This window comes from Leptidea sinapis, chromosome 14, assembly GCF_905404315.1.
Source record: "Leptidea sinapis chromosome 14, ilLepSina1.1, whole genome shotgun sequence".
NCBI lineage: Eukaryota > Metazoa > Arthropoda > Insecta > Lepidoptera > Pieridae > Leptidea > Leptidea sinapis.
The window spans coordinates 502,700-525,121 of NC_066278.1; the positions used below are offsets into that span (position 1 = coordinate 502,700).

A 22,422-nucleotide genomic window follows, 5' to 3' on the forward strand; every position below is an offset into this window, starting at 1 on the left:
TAATAGCAGGCATTATGTGCATATAAGCCTCCGATAATATTGATACCTACGGTTATATCAATTATCAAGTAAATTGCACTTTTTTCAAGGTGACGAATTGCTTTGAAGATTCCATTACAAATATAAATACACCTCTTGTTAATATACAGTGTAAAGAAATCTGTCATTATTTTGAGCTTAGCGCGCACTCCTCCAATACGAAGTGGGTCGACAACCTCGTTGTTTGGTATCCGTTGCCTGGTAACAGGACTAAACAACAGCAAGGATATCAAAATCATTACAGTCCTGTAACAGGCTTCTTTATCATTATTTTGGGTAACAACAATGCCATTTAACGTCACATCTTAATAATATTGTAAGCAATTTTTTACTCTTTGTGCCATTTGGTGTCGAGACACTTGGCCCGTGGGTGCCACAAGTGCGAAGAACGTACAAATCTTCTCGCCTCAATAGGGTTACTGGAAACCCAAGCGCTGGCAGCTATTTCGGTCAACGGATCAGCCTAGCTATCCAACGTGGAAATGCTGCCAATATTCTTGGTACGCTGAATAATGATAGTTTTAATTTAATGTACTCATAGTATTGTAATTATACATAATTATAAGATTTGTTTTGTCTGAATAAATTTATACTTTTTATTGAAGTGATCCTACTCGGTCGGTAGGTATCTCAACTCGGATTATTATATAATGAACTTGTACAACAATTATTCATTGATCGATGAGGGGACTGAACCCGCGCCTGTAGGAATAACCATGGACCCAGTGCAAATGGTGAGTTGAAAAACTCTGCACTGATGTATTTAAAACAAAATATGCTGTAATTTCATACAAAATTTAAACTAATTTGTTAATGGGGCAAGAGTGATGGGAAGTGATGAAGCATCTGCCCAAGGACATCCGCAACACCAAAGAAAATGTGCTGCTGGCCTTTAAAGTGGGAGTATGCTAATTTATTGAATAAGGCGTAATTAATTTGCGGAAAACCATAACCATAAATGTAAAATAAAATAAAACACAATAATAATTCTTATTTCTAATTGTTTTATCATTTACATTTAAATGTGTTGGAACAATTACAAATAATAAAACACAAAAATAACATGTATACATTGTTGAATGAACATACAAATTTGTCTCTTCACCATTGTTACGTATCTCTTCCGGTAATTCCGGTAATACGTCACAAAATCCGACCAATCACAGCGCGTCTACTCATGGGACGAGGGTATAAAAGAGCAGTTACCGGTTCATTTAATTCAGTCTTGTGCCAGAATTTGGCGAGTCAACATCTCCTGAGGATTCCAAGTGTAGAAGCGAAACACGACGTATTGAATTGATTAAAGACGAATCTTAGCGGAATTTACACTAAGGAAGGTTCATAACATTTGAATAAGTGGGAGTATGCCCTAAGCTTGAAGGTCCCTAAGCGTGAAGCTGGTAATTGATTCAACAAATTGGCTGTGCGAGACAAATGTTCGCGATTTTAGAATGCCAGACGTCAACATAATGTGGATGGAATTTCGCATTTTGAAGTACGAGCTGGTATTGTAATTCAGCTCCTGCAATCTTAACAACTCCTCTAAGCCCTCCCAGTGATGTATGCAGTTGTAGACTGAGCAACCCAATAGGAAGAAGTGGAGATGGAACGCCAAATCAAGTCTTCCACTCTTCGTTGTATGCCGCATAATGTATATTATAATGCACTGTCTACTGTTTTAAAAATTTAACGAAGTAATACTCTGCCTACGCGTCTATAAAGCAGAGTTTTCGTTCATAGACTTTGAACAGTACTGTTACGAAGACCCCGGTGCGGATCCAGTTTTCTTATCAGTGTTTTTTTCGTTTAAGTTTTGTACATTCTTAAAAATCCCAGCAAGGCCCGGTCGTCCAGATATTTATACTTTAGTGAAACAAATGAAAAGTCATAAGAATGGAACTTTGGTAATCGTAGAATAAGTATTTTATCTAGAATGTCAAAACCATTACTTTTTAAGTCCATAGCGCCATAAAGCGTGTTTCTTTTTAGTCTCAAAAGAGCACCCAAAGTAGTTTTATTAAAAGACTTAATTTCGTTAGGATGCAAGGCAAAAGTTACAAAAGAATTATGTTACACATTGACTAGACGAACAAGGCGTTCACTTCATGGTGAGTGATACATACTGCCCATTAAAATGCAATGCCGTTCAGGATAATTGGAAAAATTCTGAGTAAAACTGCGATTATACTGTAACATTGAGATATAAGGTGTTAATTTGAATGGATGTTTAAATGTTATCTGTATAACCAGTGGGAGGTTCTTTTTCACCGGCTAGGTTATTGGTTTCATAACGGCGCCTATTTCTGCGGTGAAGCAGAAATGTCTAAACATTATAAATGAGACTTAACATCTTGTGTCTCAAGGTGACGAGCGCAATTGCAGTCCCGCTCTGAATTTTTGTGTTTTTCAAGAATCCTGCGCGGCATTTAATTTGAACATCCTGCTCGTCTTGTCCCTTATTGTCATAAAAAAAAGTTAATATAAAAGTACATACAACGCAGCTCGGATATTTCTTGACGACCTTTTAATAGGCGATTGGGAGTCTGGTTGCTTATAGTACATTAATGCCTTAATAATATTTAATGTAATGTTCTCAAGCTCTTATTTGGTTGCAAAACCGGACTTCTTACAGGTAAGTTTAGGAGCTTTGAACTTTCATCGAAACAATGAGTGTCTGTTGTGGTGCATTCAGCCGAGAAGCATTATGTGATCGAAGACACTGACCAACTTGAATTAAAGCAATCGTAACTAGTCCGACCGTGTACACAGGAACTACGCAACTAGATTTTATAGCAATATAAAATATATTCTTTTAGGCATTGAATTAAAATATATAATATTATATTAAGCAAATAAAATTATATTATATTAAAGACACTAATGACCATGCCGATTACACCTTTGCACGTGCCAGTGCCAGAGCTGGAAATTTTACCATAATTCATATTATACTTATTAAGTTTGTTCATCAGTTCTAATGTGTGGATTGATGAGTTACGAGACTTGGTTTTTTTACAAGTTATGTTTTCGATAGCATATATGCTTTATAACATTATTCCAGAAAATGTACAAAACCAATAAAAACCAATGTAAAAATGTGAAAAAAAAAACGTTTGTGTGATAAAGGTTACTATAACATAAATTACTTTCTTAATGATACCACAGATCTGGAAATGAAGAAATGGACCCACCGCTATTGAATAAAAAATTTCATCGAACGAAATTATATTGTGCTGAGTTTCTTGCGCCCGTTCTTCTCGGGTCTGAGGCAAACATTGTCGAATTTGTGGAGGTTTTTACCTTCAATACGAGATTTTAAATCCTATTTTGAATAAAAATATTTGAATATAGTAAGGTCAGTTTGGTTCTTGGCCTCAATTATTATTTACGCGTCTAACACACTTTTTGTGGGTCTAAAGACTAAGGCCGAAATCTATATAGCGTATTTAGACTTTGCTCTGCTTTGAGTGTGATAAAACGCGAACTTGACTTTTGCATTAGGCTGTGAGCTTAAACACAGCATTATTTCAGCTTTCAAATGACTATAAAAACGGAAACATAGATTATAATAAGCTTACACTCGGTTATGTTTACGTAAGTCAAGTCTGAGTGTAAGTAAGCTCTATCTCACTCTAAGACACGAACAGCTATATAACACTCGTACGGGTTCGAACGGTCGTCGAGTCGGTGTCAGCCAAGGTAAGTTTGTAACGACATTCATATTTCATAGTTATAGGTGACATGTGCTTGAGTCGCACGCCCGACGGGACCGTGAGGACACCGATTCCAAAAATAACAATAATCTAAACTAGAATTAGATTAATTTATTGGATTGTATATGACGAAGATATAACCTCTGTATTGTTTTTAAAAGGTGCGACGTCATTACTGTTGACATCACAATTGCTATCTTCATTGGTTCTTCTAAAGAAAACTACACGAGTAGGTATTTTATTACTTTCGTTTATTCAACAGGCAGCGTTACGACGTCCCAGAGAGGTCCGTACCGTACGACAGCCCGAGCACGACTGACCTTTGTGTCAAAATCAAATTCCAAATTTCTATATTTGATATTAAAATATATATACAAAATTACTTAAATCTACTTATTAAAGCAATTTACAATTAAGCCTTATATTATTTACATTAATATGTAGGTATCAGAAAACTTATTTCTACAACCCTATCTACGTGTTGGGGGATAAAAGTTTATTATTCTTAAAAACTAATACATGAGGTTTGTGGGGGGGGGGGGAAATCGAGGAAACTGGGAAAACCTGGCTATTTGCTATGATGACCTTTGTGTCGATCGTGCGGGCTGTATTTATAGGACCCGGCGCACGTGCTCGTGTTTTAAGTTCATGTTGTTTTTACAATAATTTCACATCACAATGTAATTTATGAACTAATTTTAACTAAAATTAGTTGTACTAAATTATTCTCGTTTTTATAATAGGTGTGTTGTAGTATTTGCGCCGATATATACATATACGCATTTCTTTTTTACTTTTTAGTGCATAATATATCTATTGTTTTCAAGTCGGTTGTTTTTTGTTAAATTTTTATTTTGAATAATAAAAGAACTCGTTTTGTTGAACAAACTTTTATTTTAAGAAGTAAATAATGTCTTCATGATCTCAAGGCAAGGAGTCTCATGAAGTTAACGAGCCAACTCTAATTGTTTGGAAGTGTCCCGTAATGTCCCAGGCGGCGAACTCAACTTATTATTATTTTCTTTGCGACATTTAATGCTATGAGATGATATTTCATACTCTGTAGTACAACGAAAATCAGATTAATCAATACATTTTTGTTAAGAATAAGTTTAAGAGATATTTCATATTTATTATCTTGTTCAAAATGTATGCTATGTGATTCGATATCTTCTATATATATATAATGAAAATGGTCTTTGAGGCTCTTTCACGCCTAAACCACTGATCGTATCGACATGAAACTACCACCATTCGATGCGAAATTTTTATTTTTGAAATTCCAACGTACCTTCATTAATTTATTTCCTTTTAAAATTCGCCCAGTGAAGCGGGCGGGAACGACTAGTAATAGATAAATTAAATACATGTCGTTTAAATTAACAAAATACATTTACGGCCTTACAAATATAATTGGCATAAAGTTATAACTAATCATAAACCAAGAATATGTAAAATGTTTACAAATAGACATTTTGCTTACGAATGGCTTAATGGCTTGTTCGGACGTATAACGTTTCCCGCGTTTATTTGCAAGGCAGCTTGTCATTCGGAAAACTTCAGAATTATCATTGTATTGACAGTGTTGTCAACGACATTGTAAACATTTTGCATTTTCTTTGTTTATCATCAGTTATAACTTTATACCAAGTTCGTTTGTAAGGCCGTATGTATTTTGAACGATACAACGAGTATGTTTAGTCTGTGGCAAGTTATGTCATTTAACGGAAATACTATTTTTAAAAAGTTGACTTATTCCGCAGTAAAAGTGTTAGAAATATTCAGACATCACAAGGTAAATGTGATACGTAAACTTAAATTTTCATTGTCATATGGCATTTATCAATAAAGTCAACAAATAGAATTATTACCTTTCACATATAGGATACAGGCTCTTGATCCTTGGAATTCGGATATAATATATAACATTCTTATGAATCTCATAAAATCCTTCCTAAATTTCATCTAATTGAGTTGGATAATTGAGCTGAGAAAGGGTTGCTTTTAATTAATTGTTGTCCAACACAGTCTTTCTCAATTTTTTGTATTTTTAATAAAGAAAATTTACGTCGAAATCGTGTTTTTATAAGAAAAATAATTGACTTAGTAAAATTTGATTTTGAATAACACATAAATCGTTTCGAAAGAATATGTTATAACAATATTCAGATTTTCAGAAAAAAACGTGACGTAAGTTCCTTTTTGACTTAAATAAAAATTGCTTAAATGTTTAATTGTACTATGTTACATTGTAATCCATATTTTTATATAAAAAAAGCCCCTCAAGTCTATTTTGAATGGGTGGAAGTTTTTGACGTTCAATAAGTGATTTTGAATCCTGTTTTGAATAAAAATATTTGAATTTGAATTTAAAATTAGTTTATTTGCTACATTTTAACAAAGGCTGTTAGTTATTTTAAAATACATTTTAAACAACTTCCAAATTGAACGAAAATTATCATTTTGAAACTTTAAATATTAATACAAAAACATAGTTTCATCTGCAAATATTAGATATACTGTAATATGCAAATCTTGCCGTTAAATTGCTCGTCCCCAGTTCAGTTACGCTCGTACCCCGCTCTTCGTGTAATAAATGATGATTTTCGCTACAACTGTGTAAATATACATTATTTCTTTGAATCGATTTGGTGTAAAACAGAATCGTGTCGTCGTTTACGTGTTCATCAAGCAAAGTGATTGTTTTAAAGATTTACTCTTTCCTGATTACAAAAAACAAGTATAATTTCAGTATGAAAACTCGTTAATAAAGAAAACAGTAGAAATAGCATACAGGTCGTTGTCGACGGATATTGCTCGAACCCGAAGCCCGTGAATGCTGGAGTGCCCCAAGGCTGTGTGCTATCTCCTACGCTGTTTCTTCTGCATATCAATGATATGTTGGACACCTCCAACATAAATTGCTATGCGGAGGACAGCACTGGTGATGCCGTATACACGGGCCATGCAGGTCTCTCTCGGGAAATCGTCGACAAGTGCCGGGAGAAACTTGTGTCTTCTATCGAGTCCTCTCTCGAGAAGGTCGCGGAATGGGGAAAATTGAACCTTGCCCAATTTAACCACCAGAAGACTCAAGTATGCGCGTTTACCACTAAAAAAACCCCATTTGTCGTATCACCGCTCTTCGAGAACACTTCTCTTAAAGCCGCGCCTAGTATCGGATTACTGGGTCTCGAAATCTCGAGCGATTGCCAATTCCGTGGCCATCTGGAGGGCAAAGCCAAATTGGCTTCGAAGAAGCTGGGCGTCATCAATAGAGCACGGCAATACTTCAAGCCGGCCCACATTCTAGCGCTCTACAAAGCGCAGGTCCGGCCACACATGGAGTATTGCTGTCATCTCTGGTCTGGCGCACCCCAGTATCTGCTCGATCCATTTGACCGCGTGCAACGTAGAGCAGCTCGAATTGTCGGGGACTCAGTGCTCTGTGAACGGCTGGATCTCTTGGCGTTGCGTAGAGACGTCGCTTCATTGTGTGTCTTCTACCGCATCTATCACGGGGAGTGTTCCGAATAGCTGTTTAACCTGATTCCTGCCGCCGAATTCCACCTTCGCACGACACGCCACAAGTTAGGATTTCATCCCCACCATCTGGATGTGTGGCGGTCCGCTACAATGCGGTTTTCAAGGAGCTTTCTCCCTCGTACTACAAAGCTATGGAATGAGCTTCCTTGTGCGGTGTTTCCGGGACAATACGACATGGGTACCTTCAAAAAAAGCGCGTACACCTTCCTTAAAGGCCGGCAACGCTCTTGTGATTCCTCTGGTGTTGCAAGAGAATGTGGGCGGCAGTGATCACTTAACACCAGGTGACCCGTACGCTCGTTTGTCCTCCTATTCCATAAAAAAAAAAATCTAATGCATACAATTATTGACTACTGCCAGTAGGAGGCAGGATTATGGGTACCAAAATGGCGCCTATTTCTGCTGTGAAGCAGTAATGAGTAAACATTATTGTGTTTCGGTCTGAATGGCGCCAGCAAGCTAGTACCTAGTGAAATTTCTGGGCAAATGAGACTTAATATCTTATGCCTCAAGGTGACGAGCGCAATTATTGTTAATCAGATTTTTTGGGTTTTATAAGAATCCTGAGCGGCACTGAATTGTAATGGGCAGGGCGTATCAATTACCATCAGCTGAACGCCCTGGTCGTCTCGTCCCTTATTTTCGTAGAAAAAATGTATTGCTAGTGTTCATTACTTCATACTAAATAAATACATTATTAAGTGCCACTTTATTACTTTCTCACGTAAAAGCAGTAACGTTTCATACAATTATAGTATCAATGGCACTTATATTCATAAGTTAAATCAAGTAAAAGATCGGGGCATTGTTTTTAATTAGGAGGGCTAAGTTAACTTTCATTCCCCGTATAGAGTACGTTACCTTCCAGGCATCTAAAATGTTAGGATTTTTTATAAGAGACGTTCAGCTGATGGCGATTGATACGCCCTGTCAACTACAATGCAGTGCCGCTCAGGATTCTTGAATAACCCAAATATTCTGAGCGGCACCACAATTGCGCTCGTCACCTTAAGATATTAGATGTTAAGTCTCATTTGCCCCATAATTTCCCTAGCGAAGCCTTTCTGAGCGCAACACGGTAATGTTTACATATTACTGCTTCACGGCAGAAATAGGCGCCGTTGTGGTACCCATAATCTAGCTGGCATGTGCAAAGGAGCCTCTCATTGGTAAAAAAATTCGTCAGTAGGTACGCTTTATATTTGAAGATTTTGTATTTCACTAACAATCTATCACTTCACTTGTTTCTCTATATTGTATAAATCGATTTATTCGTTTCAAAATTAATTATTGTAACTACTAAATATTCTGCAAACACAACAAATATACATGTAGAACGTTTAGATAACAGAACAATAACATTTTCCAGTAACGGTACATATGAGATATAACCTGACATATAGTTCTCATTACTTTGATATTTCATATCATCCCATTGTTGCGTGGATCGATAGGAGTGACATTAATCTATTCTTGAGCTTCTCTTCCCTATTATTAATCCAGACAATTGTACGTTTGAAGACGATGGTTCAATAGCGGTTAAATTACATTGTCCTTAAAGTAGCTCGATTTGAAGAGGAATATATATCCTGTTGTTGGATTTCAAGAAAGGAATAAAGTTGGATTATCTATTGACGAAAGCTAAGCTAGAGGTCCTGGGTTCGAATCCCGGTAGGTACAAGCATTTATATGATGAATATGGAAGTTTGTTTCCGAGTCATGGATGTTTAAAATGTATTTATGTATGTTTATATGAATTTATGTATGTTTAAATAAGTATATTGTATTAAATATATCATTGTCTTGTAACCCATAACACAGGCTATATATACTTAACTTGGGGCCAGATAATTTGTGTAAAAAGTATGTCAATATTATTATTATTATCTACAAAAAAAATTGCTTGTGTACAAAGTACACATGTTAGAAGTGAAGCTTCTTCGGCAAATTAATTTTTAAATCTCGTTTAAGTACTAATCTGTTCTCTAAATCTAATACGATACAATGCTAGTAGGGAAGATGTTCTACTTACTAGCGGCCGCTCGCTAAACCTGCACAATACACCGCTAGTAGGTAGGATGTTCAACTTACTAGCGGTCGCGCGCTAAGCCTGCACGATACAACGCTATTGGTTAAGATGTTCTACTTACAAGTGGCCGTGCGCTAAACCTGCATAATCCAACGCTAGTAGGGAAGATGTTCTACTTACTAGCGGCCGCTCGCTAAACCTGCACGATACAACGCTAGTAGGTAAGATGTTCTACTTACAAGCGGGCGTGCGCTAAACCTGCACGATCCAACGCTAGTAGGGAAGATGTTCTACTTACTAGCGCGGCGCTATGAGTTTCATGCTCAGTTCGCCCTTTCTCACTCTTTATAAGTCTCAATCGCTCTCTCCCTCTTCATGGACAAAACCCGTCCCACATTCATGTCATTTTATTGCGTTTCATCCGTAAAAAAAATACGTCATGCGCGCAAAGAATACAAACTTCAATAAATGAGATGCCCAAATTATCTTGCCCCAAACTAGGCATAGCCTGTACTATGGGTACAAGACAACGATATATTTAATACAATATACTTACTTAAACATACATAAATACATATAAACATCCATGACTCGGAAACAAACATCCATATTCATCATATAAAAGATTGCACCCACCGGGAGCAAGCTAGCTTAGTAGTCAGGTTCACTAACCATTCCGCAATATGGTCGCCAAAAATAATTTTTAAAAACTTTAAATCATACAAAAATATAATTGTGTTACAAATATTGATGATGTTTTAAGTCCCATTACTAAAACCAGACCAAAATCAACACAAGGTACTCTGACAACTTCATAAAGTTAAAAGCGTTTCCATCAAGTTGAAAATGATCATTAAAACTTTGACTTACTGTCGTGGAAATTGTCCATTAGGGTAAGATTCTGAATAAACAAACGGAGGGCTATTATAATTAAAGGTGTTTGAATCCACAAGTTTCCAGTCGATTTCGGAAAATCTCGAAAGACTCATGAATTTTTTTTGAGGCTAACGTTTGTATTTTTTTTCATAAAATGCTGCTTTAGGCGCGCTGATTACTTAATTTTTTAGGTGAGTATAATTGAATGAGACTGAGCCGTCACGGTCGGCTATGTAATGTCAATTCGGGTAAACTTGGCTCGAGTCGATAAAAATTTTTTAACAAAAAAACAATCGACTTCAATAAAATATTTCAAAACAAATTATTAAAAACTTATCAATCTACTTAGTTTTTGTACTAACCAATATGTAGGTAGGTACCTATACCTACCCACTTCAGAACTCACTCAACACATACATGTTATTTCTTAGCAAACAATGATCAAAATATTTAATAGAGTTCTCCTTAGAAAATTGATATGAAAAATATTAGACTACATTAAAGACATTCAAATTATGACGATACAATCTATACTAATCTATACTAATATTATAAAGCTGCAGTGTTTGTTTGTTTGTTTGTTTGAACGCGCTAATCTCTGGTACTACTGGTCCGATTTGAATGATTCTTTCAGTGTTGGGTAGTCCATTTATCGAGGAAGGAAAATCGAAAACCTATTTTTGCGTGCGCTGCAAAAACTATTGACAATAGAACAAAATGATGTACAGGCTATAATATAGGCAATATTTTATTACTTATAAAACTATCGCGTGAATTATACTTTATATGGCAAAACAACGTTTGCCGGGTCAGCTAGTATAAACATATAGTTGCAATATTATTGTTATTTTTGGAACGTTATGTAAGTATCTATGTAACGTATGAAAATGATTTTCATCCACTTTAAAATGCTGGTTTCAATTGAAACTTTGCACACTTATCAAGGACAGACGACAGTACAATAATTCAAACAGTTTTACTTTTATTAGCTTTGTATGTCTCTTGTATATGTGTTTTTCGATCCCTTCAAAAACTCGGATTTATTTCTTTTAATTTTTTTATGGATTTAAACTTTGCACTGGTCAAGGATTGATGTCAATTTAATTACTTATTTAAATAATTTGTTCTATTTTTCTTATCAGTATCTTCAGTATAAGTAAAATATAAATATTTATTCAAACTAAACAAATCCTATAACTAAATTTACAATACTGTTTATTATTACAATAAAATAAAACTATCATTACGGGAAAGCGTACCAAGAATACTGGCAGCATTTCCACGAAGGATAGATAGGCTGATCCGTCGACCGAAATAGATAGCCAGCGCTTGGGTTACCAGTAGCCCCATTAAGGGGGTAGATAGTACTTTGTATATTCCACGCCTCTGTGCCCCATGGGCCAAGTGTCTCGACACCAAACAGCACAAATATGTATGACTCACTGAGACCGACATATTTGCGACGCTTGCTGACTTCGGCAGTCGGACATGCAAGAAGCCAGAGTGTCGACGCAAGTCGCGTCCCACACCAGCGCTCTTCCCCGTGCCCAACCCACCAGGGTCTTTCTATCAGGGTAAGCGGTATTTTTATGACTATAATATACCCTGTAGTGTCTTTGGGTCAAAGCCTAAGCCTCGTTACGCCATTGTCATCGTTTTACGAGTAAAAAGTAAAAATAAATAATAAGTAATTGAATTCTGGCTATTTTGGTATTTGCCACTATTTTTTGTTATGGCGATACCTGTAATACTCACTCGATCAAAATTTTAATGTCTAACAATTGTGGTTTATGAGATACAGACCTCCATGATAGAAAGAGTGACAGACGCACAGCAAAGTCTTAGTATAAGGTTCCATTTGGTTACCCTTAAGAACCCTAAAAAAGAATCATAAAGACTAATGTAGAGTAGTAGAAGTAGTACAAAAAACTGCTTCAAACTTATTTCGATCTAAATTTTAAAACAGCTCAGCGCAACTATAAGGGTAAACAGGCCTAATATCAGCCTCTGCTTTGGTTCGGCATTTTACAAGTTTTTTTTTACAGTAACTTATACATAAGCACATAATATCAAGAGTTTGATTTTTCAAACGAAATAATAATGACTTATTTTATTGAGTAGCAATCTATACAATATAATCAATATCTAATGAATCTAAGATGCAGACAATCTGTTTTGAGAACAGTGACTGATGACTTTTTGAATTTAGAGGATTTCCGTGCTTAGCGGTACAAAGAATCAGATGCAGATTTCACTAGCTAGCTATGGTGTCCCTTATATTGAAACAAAAGAAAGCGCAACCTAGCCGGCATCCTATGCAAAAAGACTGGTGACCCATCTTTCGAGATTATAGAAAACCTGTCTCTATAGCTCTATAATCTCAGAGTACAATGCATACACAAAAGCCAAGAGTATTTTAATCATAGCTCAAAGCAAAGCCACAATCATTCCGCACAAAAAATTCGAGGCGGATACCAACAAACAAAAGGTTGATCGCAGTTTTGTTGCAGCAACGTGCAACGTCTAATTTCCTATCGTTACTACACAGCGGCTACGACCCGTTTTTTTCAAGTATACTAATATTATAAAGCTGCAGTGTTTGTTTGTTTGAACGCGCTAATCTCTGGTACTACTGGTCCGATTTGAATGATTCTTTCAGTGTTGGGTAGTCCATTTATCGAGGAAGGCTATAGGCTACGTTTTTTTTTTTTCAAAATTAGGGATCCGTAATAAAATTGCTATTTTGTAACACAAGGTGTAAAATCGAAAACCTATTTTTGCGTGCGCTGCAAAAACTATTGACAATAGAACAAAATGATGTACAGGCATAATAAAGGCAATATTTTATTACTTATAAAACTATCGCGTGAATTATACTTTATATGGCAAAACAACGTTTGCCGGGTCAGCTAGTAAGTTTATATACCGATAAGCGCTCTATCAATTCAATAAGAACTCTTTACTGTAGAAATTTGAATAAGGATATTATTTTATGAAACGAAGGAAATGATTAATTTGGAAGTTCATAGCACAATATATGAACCTACATTTTATGACATAGAAATACCTATATATTCGCAAATCACAATACAAAAAATTCAGTCAATTACATTTCATTACATATGACAATTCATACAATGAGCGGGCGCGGGGTAATTCATTTATATGGCAAAACAACGTTTCCCGGGTCAGCACTTGTATTATAATTATTAATGGATATGTAAGGGTGTTGGGCAATGTCAATTTTCGAAATTTTGCACACACATTGTCAGAACTAAAGAAAATTTTTCATAAAAAAACAACCGCCTTCAAAAAACACTATTCCAAAACAATAAATATATAAGAATAATTGTGTAATTTTATACAATCTATTTAATTAATCTTATTCTAGTTACGATTATTGTTATTTTTGGAATCTATTGTTGTGGAATAATGTTTTTGTAGGTGGTTGTTTTTTTGTTAAAAAATTTTTTATTTTATGATTTTAGTGAATTTGAAGTACACTAACTAAATTTTTAATGCAGCAATGAACGTAAGTACTTTGCAATTTGATTACAGACAGTGTTCCGTTATCATCCACTTTGCTATACATACGTATAGCAAAGTGGATGATATTTAAGACTTTTATGGTTTTCTCATGGATTTCATCAAATTACAATGGGACCACTCGGGAAGCAGCAGCTTTCAAATAAAAAAAGAATTATCAAAATCGGTTCACCCAGTCGAAAGTATAAGGTAACAAACATAAAAAAAATACCGACGAATTGAGAACCTCCTCCTTTTTTGAAGTCGGTTAAAAGGATACAGAGTTTATTATATCTCGAAATTTTTAATTGTGGTAGTGCAATAGAAAAAATAACGCTGAGAAAGTCGCCGGCAAAATCCAAAAATGACAAACGTTATAAAATTTCATAAATTTTTAAATTCAAATAATTTATAGGTAAAGAAGGTAGATAAAGCTTCTTGGTGTTAGACAACCGATGAAAACATTCCAGGTTTCTTTAGTATGCGTGACAAGCTACGTCTTACACTGGCGACGGAGATGATTGTACAAAGCGCCATTTATAATCGCTTTGTTAAATTATTTCAATGTAACTGTTTATTAACCACACCACCAAGTCTTTAAAACTTAAAACGTTAGATCATTTATGGGTCTAGAAAGACCGTGACAGCTACAGTGAAAATGTCGAAAAAATTTGAGGTTGACAGTTAAGCTCTATTTTGAGCAATGCACTCACACTAAAACAAAGTGATATACTAATCGCGAGTGTTATTTGTTAAACGTAGCTTGTCACGCACACTAAAGTAATAAACACGGCCTGTTTTCATCGATTGTCTTGCAGGAAGAGGCTCATTCTAGATGTATAAATAATGTAAGTTTCAGATTCAATGGAAAAATATGTTTCAGTCCAGTTGATGAAAAAATTATAACGTAATAATAAGTGCAAAAAAATTATTAATAAATTTGTTGTTATAATCTCTTAATAATAATATAGCTAATTGGCAACCAAAAGAATTAAAGGAATATATACTTTACTGACATAAATTAAAAGAGAAGTAATTAAATGTATAGCAATTATAAAATAAGTTGAGCGACAAAAAACAGCATTTAAATAATTTGTTCAGTATACAAAGATTTTCTTTGCAATAAAAAACATCAGGCAGCAATCCTTGCTCCACAAATAAAAACTTTTTACTTACCCTCTGAGGGCTTTCCAAAATTTTATTAAACAGGAGCAGCTCATTGCAACTAATATAATTAATATGGTGTACAAAAACAACATTTGGCCATGAGTTGCTGATAAATAAGCTATTTCTGCTCACAGATTATATATTTCTGCTAACATAAATACCAATACTATGCTTACCATTTAAATAACACCCCATTTAAAATATCATACGTAAACAAAGGAATAAATTAAATTACAAACTTTAGTCACAGACTTCAGTTGTGTTGTTACAAACTCTGACCACAATATCGGACCACAGACTCACAAAGCGCGGGAAATGAGACTGTCAAAAGCACGCTCCCTCATTTATGGCCCCAACTACGAGTATATCAGCTATAATATAACAGAATAAAATCCAACCAAGAGTTAGTTAGTTCCTCTCCCAATCGATCGGTTTATGTCATTAACTACAAATTTCCGCTTCATAATACAACGTTTTATAATTGGTACAAGAATTAATTTTAATTGTTTTCTAGCGTGTGGAACACGTTACACTTTACTTCATAGAAATGTGCAACAAAAAATAATAGAATCGGGAAGTAATATTATGTGTGTTGTAATGCCAATTTTTAGTTTTTCTAATAGAGTATTTTATAATTAATATTTATTAATGATTGTTTGACTCGCAGATTTTTTAGAACTAATAAAATTTTTGGGTTTAAGGTTAATACTGTTAGCAATAAAGAAGTGAAATTTTTCCAAAGTTTTTAAAGCGATTAAGCTTCTGTGGAAAAAGAAAGCAAATTATTGTACTTTTAGATCATGAAAAGTGATTCCGATTAAGATATACATATAGTGTACTTTTAATAAAATGATATGATAATATTGCAACTGACACTCAAAAATATTATTGCAATGCTTTAATTGCGCCGCCATGTTTTTTTTACAATAAAATACATTTTTTGTTAATCACATCATAGACTTACAATATACTATCGTGTAAGCAACCTGACAGCTTGATAATGCGCGACCAACATTGACAATGACGAGCGCGGCTGACTGTTTACTACTTGTCATTCAATATTGGTTACAACAACAATAGATTCGCTTAGCTTGTCTATCTTGCAGTATCTCCGTTAGAAATTTTTTTATCTCTCGCACGCTGTGGTTGCCTATATGTTAGTATATTGTAAATCTATGCATCACACTATACCTAATTTAAACCTGTTGAATATTATTTTCTACTTCCTAGCTTTGGTTTGTTATTCTTGTGTATTTTTCAGTTTTTTATCGATTATTTTTTAATCTCATCTCCGCAATAGTCAAACACACAGACACAAGGACAATGAGATATCTCATGCGCTCTCAGCCAAGAAAAACTTCTTGAAGATGTCAAAAAAACTTCATTTTGCTGATATCCAAACTGCCCCTACTTATAAAAGAACAGGGGAGAAGCAGAAATATTTTGTATTTTTATGAAAATAAGAACGAGACAAGCAGGACGTTCAGTTCATGGTAACTGATACTGCTTGCCCATTACAATACAGTGCCACTCAGGATTCTTGAAAAACCCAAAAATTCTGAGCGGAACTACAAATGTGCTCGTCACCTTGAGACAGGATGTTAAGCCTCATTTGCCCAGTAATTTCACTAGCTACGGCGCCCTTCAGACCGAACCACAATAATGTTTACACATTACTGCTTCACTAATAATATATCTATATGTTAGTAATATACCTTCATATAAGAGGCGGCGTTTCGTTCATTGTAGTGTCTTCGTAAGTACCGTTGGCAAATGTTCGACATTTTCCGCTCTGAAAACAAGAAAATATGCGTGTCTATTAAAAATACACTAGATAGGAAAATATTACAATGATCTTTGGAAAGTTTTCACTGTCGTGTCTTCGTACCGCATTACTTTAGTTTTAGTTTAGTTTGAATGCGTTAGATTTATCCTAAGATATTATTTAAGAGGCATAATGGTTTATTCACAAACATAATAAACCCTAATTAAAACCCTAATTCCACAAAAAATATCACAATTTCGTTTAGGGCAATAATCGTTTTCTATGATGGGGGGTTCTATAAGCCCCCATTCCAACAGGATTTATACAGCCAATAACTTTATCAAATTAATGTATTGTTATGGTCCTCGATAAATCTACCGAGTTTGAACGAAATCTGACCGTTTAAAGTGGGTCAAAATCGCACCCAAATGTGTCGGTTACAGACAAACATACATACAGGTGAAGCTAACAAAAAGCGTGTAAAAAACGCCCCGTTCAACGCCTAATCGCAAAGATGTTGCGATCCAATTCACCGAAGTATTAATTTTGTAGTTCATAATACTTTTTATGTCAGTCATCGACAGACTACCATGGAGCTCACTCAATATTAGGTGATCACCCTATGCTTAGAACATTCTAGATGACGAGTGGACATCTCAAATATTTACATAAACAATCAAACTAAAATCCAGTTTGTTTCCCAATAATTAAGTTAATGCATCTCTTCCGATCAAAAGTAGAAATGTAACCAATAGCAACGCGTTATGTTTTTTCCTTTTTACTATTCAAATTTTAAATGATATGTCCCTGTTTGTCTGAACGACAATTTAAGATGAAACGAAGCGGAAGTTACTCACGACCGCATTCATTGATAACTTTGATTAACAAGGCTAGTAGACGATATAGGTGTACTCCTCTCTAGAGCACAAATGCAACGGTAAAGGCCGGAACGCATTACAGCGCAGCGCTGCACAGCGACGAAATATTATTTTAATCGTTTCGTTAGTAGCATATCGCACTACTTGTTACTCGTCGCAGCAGAGTTTCCTCCGAGAGAATATTTTGACTCGGAGTGCAGCGACGTTCAATGCGACACAGCAAACGGCGCGACGCCTCAGTATCCGTACATGTTACGTTTATAGAATTCTGTCTTCAACATAATGAAGTAAGTGTTAAATTGTGCAGAGTCATTAAGAAGGCGAGGAATAAAACTATATTTTTATTGTAAATTCACCTTCTTGATAGCGTGACCTTGGTATGTCCGCAATCCATTTCTTCTTATTTTTTTTTTTCTATAATTCGATCTTCTTCTGCACACAACAAAGAAATAATGACAGAATCATCGTCACTATTGCTTATCTTGTAGCGTTGCGTTAGCGAACTTCTATAGAATTGACGCGAGCTGCCGCTTACTGCAGTTGTAATGCGATAGACACGCCGCGAAACGCGGGTCTAATGCGGTCCGGTCTTTAGAGTTATAATTATTGAGTATAGTTGATTACATCATTTAAGCAAATGAGCGGCTTATATTGCATCCATGACAATCTTAACAGAGAGCCTAGTTATTTTTCTGATGTAAAGTTAAAGACATGGACATTTGTAATTCCTTTAAAGACAGCATTTCATTTAAGTTTGAAAATTGCTTCGAACAACAAAAAATAATTTTACAAAACACAACCGACTTCAAAAAAACTATTTCAAAACAATATAATATGCACTAAATTATTATCAGGGACCACTTAACCACACGGGAAGCAACAGTTTTCAAATAAAAATAAATACAAACATACCGACGAATTGAGAACCTCCTCCTTTTTTGAAGTCGGTTAATAAGAATCATCAAAATCGGTTTACCCATTCGAAAGTTCTGAGATAATAAACATACAAAAAAATACAGTCGAATATAGAACCTCCTCCTTTTTTGAAGTCGGTTAAAATTCAAGTTTATAGTGGGCTTAATAAAATTTCTTGATTAAATTAAAAATCAAAATGTCATTAAAATTTTATGTTACATTTATTCGAACTCAAAGGAATGTAGAAGCTCGTTCAAACATGCGGTGAATAAATTAAATTCACATCCGACACAATCCATCTCTAATTGAAGATTCGCTTCAAGCTAGAGATATGGGCGAACAGTTGAACCGCAGACTGCAACCATATTATATTCCTATCTGTCGACGTATTTGTAGCTTTAATTAAACACGATTTTCAATCTTATTGTGTACTATATTGATCGGACTGAGGAAGAATTCACAGATTCGACCTATAATAACAATGGTTTGCGATCTTCTCATTTCGGTAGAAATTAATAATGTGAAATAATTATCAGAAGATAATCGATTATTCGCCTAAAATGATATAAACGAAATAAAAATTATGTGAGGCATATAAATTTAAGTGTTTTTATCGTTATTGTTCTGTGTTTTAACTTTTAACGGATATTCATAAAAAAATATAATGGTGTCGTGTTCTGTATTAGATTTTTTTATTACATATAAGAACAAACCAACTAAAGACACACACATTCACGAGTAAATACTGATTTTTCAATACTACTTTTGTGATGTTTATTCTCGTTTTCGTTCGCACTAAAATACTTAATATTACATTTTATATACGCAGTAAACACTATATTATAATCATTTAAGAAAATATGTGTTAGATAATGAAATAATGTACCTATACGTGAATATGACTCCGTTAACACTAATAAAAATTAAAAAACAAAATTTTATGAACGATGCGAGATTCGAACCCATGACCTCCGGCGTTGCGTGCCGGTGCTCTAACCAACTGAGCTAACCGTTCGAGTACCGCCTCGTTATAAAATTCTGTTTGCTTTGTTCAGCTCTCAGGTTGTGGCTTAGAAGAGTTTAGATTTACAAGAGCGACATCTCAAGTCAATTTCCTAATGAGAGAATGGTTGAGCAGGTTATCAACTGTAAAGTAGATCCTGTAGATGAAGCCACAACCTGAGAGTGGAACAAAGCAAACAGAATTTTATAACCATGCGGTACTCGAACGGTTAGCTCAGTTGGCTAGAGCACCGGCACGGAACGCCGGAGGTCGTGGGTTCGATTCCCGCATCGTTCATAAAATTATGTTTTTCAAATTTTATTTGTGTATTAATCCTAGGCATGAGGGTTATCACTTTAAAAACATAACATACTGTTTATGACTCCGTTTATCAATATTTGTCATAGGAATTGTCTAAAATCAAAAAACTACACACTTCACTGAACACCGTAATGAGGAGTGTTTGACGTTTATCTATTAAGCTATTAAGTACCTATACTAAGTTTATGGGTTCTATACTAAGTTTATGGATTCATTGATGGTTACAAATACTAACACACACCCAACGCACACATGCATCTTATTTCTTAGTACACGTAATTCTTAGTATTAAGACTATGTTCATCTGTAATTGTGTGTGTCTTTATAATAAAATAAACAAACAGTTATATATATATATATATATATATATATATATATATATATATAATAGAAACGCCCATGAATGAAAAATTGCATATCGCCTGGATACTACCACTAAATTATGATGATACTGAGTTGCTCTTACGACACATACGCTAAAACACACATACACACATACAAACACACACACACACACACACGCACATTTAAAATATTAGTTTCTCAAAGTATGTTATTTTAAGGCTAAGAAAGACCGGAGCCTCCTGGCACAAGCATTCTTTATATGCTTAAAAGGAGGTTCTTGCCACTGTTTATTATGGAGAATTTGTTAAAACCAATAAAGATTTTTTTTATTATCTGTAAATAATGTTTTATCAATAAGCTATTGAAGAGCAGAGTCTTCTACGAAAGGCGCCATAGTGCTTAAAAGGAGGCTCCAATCATGAATATTTATTACATATGAGTTCCGGCCCGCCATCTATGTAACAAAGCCAATATTTTCAAAATTCTTGGGTGGAAAACAGTTTATATGCTTACAATCCGCGTTATTCAATACTAATCTGAATAAATGAACCTACACAAAAAAGTACAAGCTATATGCTTAACTTTTCTGAGAGAAGTACCAAAAAAATGCGTCACGCCATGCCAAAAAACTTGTTTAACTTCAAAGAAAAGTGGTAGTTCAAAAAGGCTCGGCAGTGTTAACTATAACCAACAGCAAGCATTAGCAACCTACAAATAAAAATTAAGGATATGTATGACAGGATCAAGTAGTGTTCATAGCTCGAAATGCTATACTTTCACCACAAAACTTGTCTAAAAACACCATGTTTGCGTGTTTTCTGCTTGCTCTTCGCCTTAACTTATTTGTTGCTTAAGTTATATCTTAAAACATCATGTAATTGTTTAAAGCTTGTAGGTATAGTCATTCAGTCGGCTTGTGAATTTATAAGATTTCATAAAAGCGTTATATTTCGTAAATATTCACACAACACCATCGCCCCTTACTCAGCTCTTAAACAAATTGCTTCGAACTCCTCATAAGCATTCTAGTTAGCATTCGTACACAATTTCCTGGCCACCAAAAATAAGTGTCATTTCACAAAAAGGGTACTCGGCGTCAAGTGGCAGCCCTGCGTTGTGCTTCCCGCCGTAAACAGTGATAATTTACATAAAAGGATAAAAGCATTTGAGAGTTTATGATAGAAGTATGTGCCTTATAAAGCATGTGCTTTGAAATTTTAGTTCAACGTCATTCATTTATTCATCGGGCAGGTATACGTACAGGTTGAGATAGTTAGGTCTTTATAAACAATTTGTCCCTCACTTCTAAGATTTAAACACAAATAAAATTTGAAAACAAAATTTTATGCTCGATGCGGGACTCGAACCCACGACCTCTCGCGTTCAGTGCTCTTCCAACTACTGCTTTCGTGGTGCTTATTTTCGTAGAACATATTCACTATATTATTTTGTATACGCAGTTATACTCCATTTTCTAAAGATTGTATTAAAAAAATAATTGTTAAAATATAAAATACTAGCTTTAACCCGCGACTTTGTCCGCGTGAAATAGTTACTTTGGGCAGATTTTTTTATTTTTTGGGATACTTTGCCAATATTACATACATACTTAAATTGCTCTTCCTCTGCTGGTGGCGCTCTTCCATGATACAGATGATATATGATATGTTAATGTGGACAGTCTCTTTAATAGTATTTCCCTGCGAACTTTAATCTCCTATTTCATCCCCATGTAGGCCAAAGTTTCGAAAATGCTCGAACAAATACTTAAAAACTACTTCTTATCAAATTGCCTAAATACAAAGTTTCATGGTGTCAGCTTCGATAATGTCGAACTTCCATAGAAACTTTCATCCCCTACCTCAACCCCTCCATTTATTTATTTGCAATAAATAGTGTAGCGGCCAAATCCGCTACTTACTTCCGCACCGCCGCTTATGTTCTTGGACCACACGACATCACGCCACATCGTACGATCTATGACGACAGCCTACGTCACGGGTGGTGCGAGCTGCGAACCGGCTGCATCGCGTGCGCGTCCCCGCGCCCGCGCTCCCGCCGCACACCGCGGGCCCTGCGCCCGCCGCCACAGCTAGGCCTCCCGCGCCCGCGCCCCGCGCGTCGCATAAATACCAGAGGCGATCGCCCGCGCCACGCATTCTGCACATTTATTTACCTCGCGCTCACAGCTTTCCGCTTGCTTTATTTTTGCTTTGTATAGACGCTCATTTCATTCTACATTTTGTAAAGTATTTCTTTTAATTAGTAGTAAATTCAACCTTTCATCTTTGACTCAATCT

The 22,422-nt window shown here is 35.3% G+C and overlaps 1 protein-coding gene and 1 non-coding gene across 2 annotated transcripts in view; both read right to left on the reverse strand.

Annotated features, from left to right (window-relative positions):
• Positions 1-22,422, reverse strand: part of LOC126968051 (protein sprint) — a 331,292-nt gene that overhangs the window by 275,925 nt on the left and 32,945 nt on the right. The window contains exon 2 of the mRNA XM_050812833.1: positions 16,611-16,687. Within this exon, the coding sequence (XP_050668790.1) occupies positions 16,611-16,679 (69 nt within the window). The 5' untranslated portion in view covers positions 16,680-16,687. The remainder of the gene's footprint in view (positions 1-16,610; positions 16,688-22,422) is intronic.
• Trnac-gca (transfer RNA cysteine (anticodon GCA)) lies at positions 19,395-19,468 on the reverse strand. Its single transcript has one exon. It is a non-coding gene; the product is annotated as a tRNA-Cys (tRNA).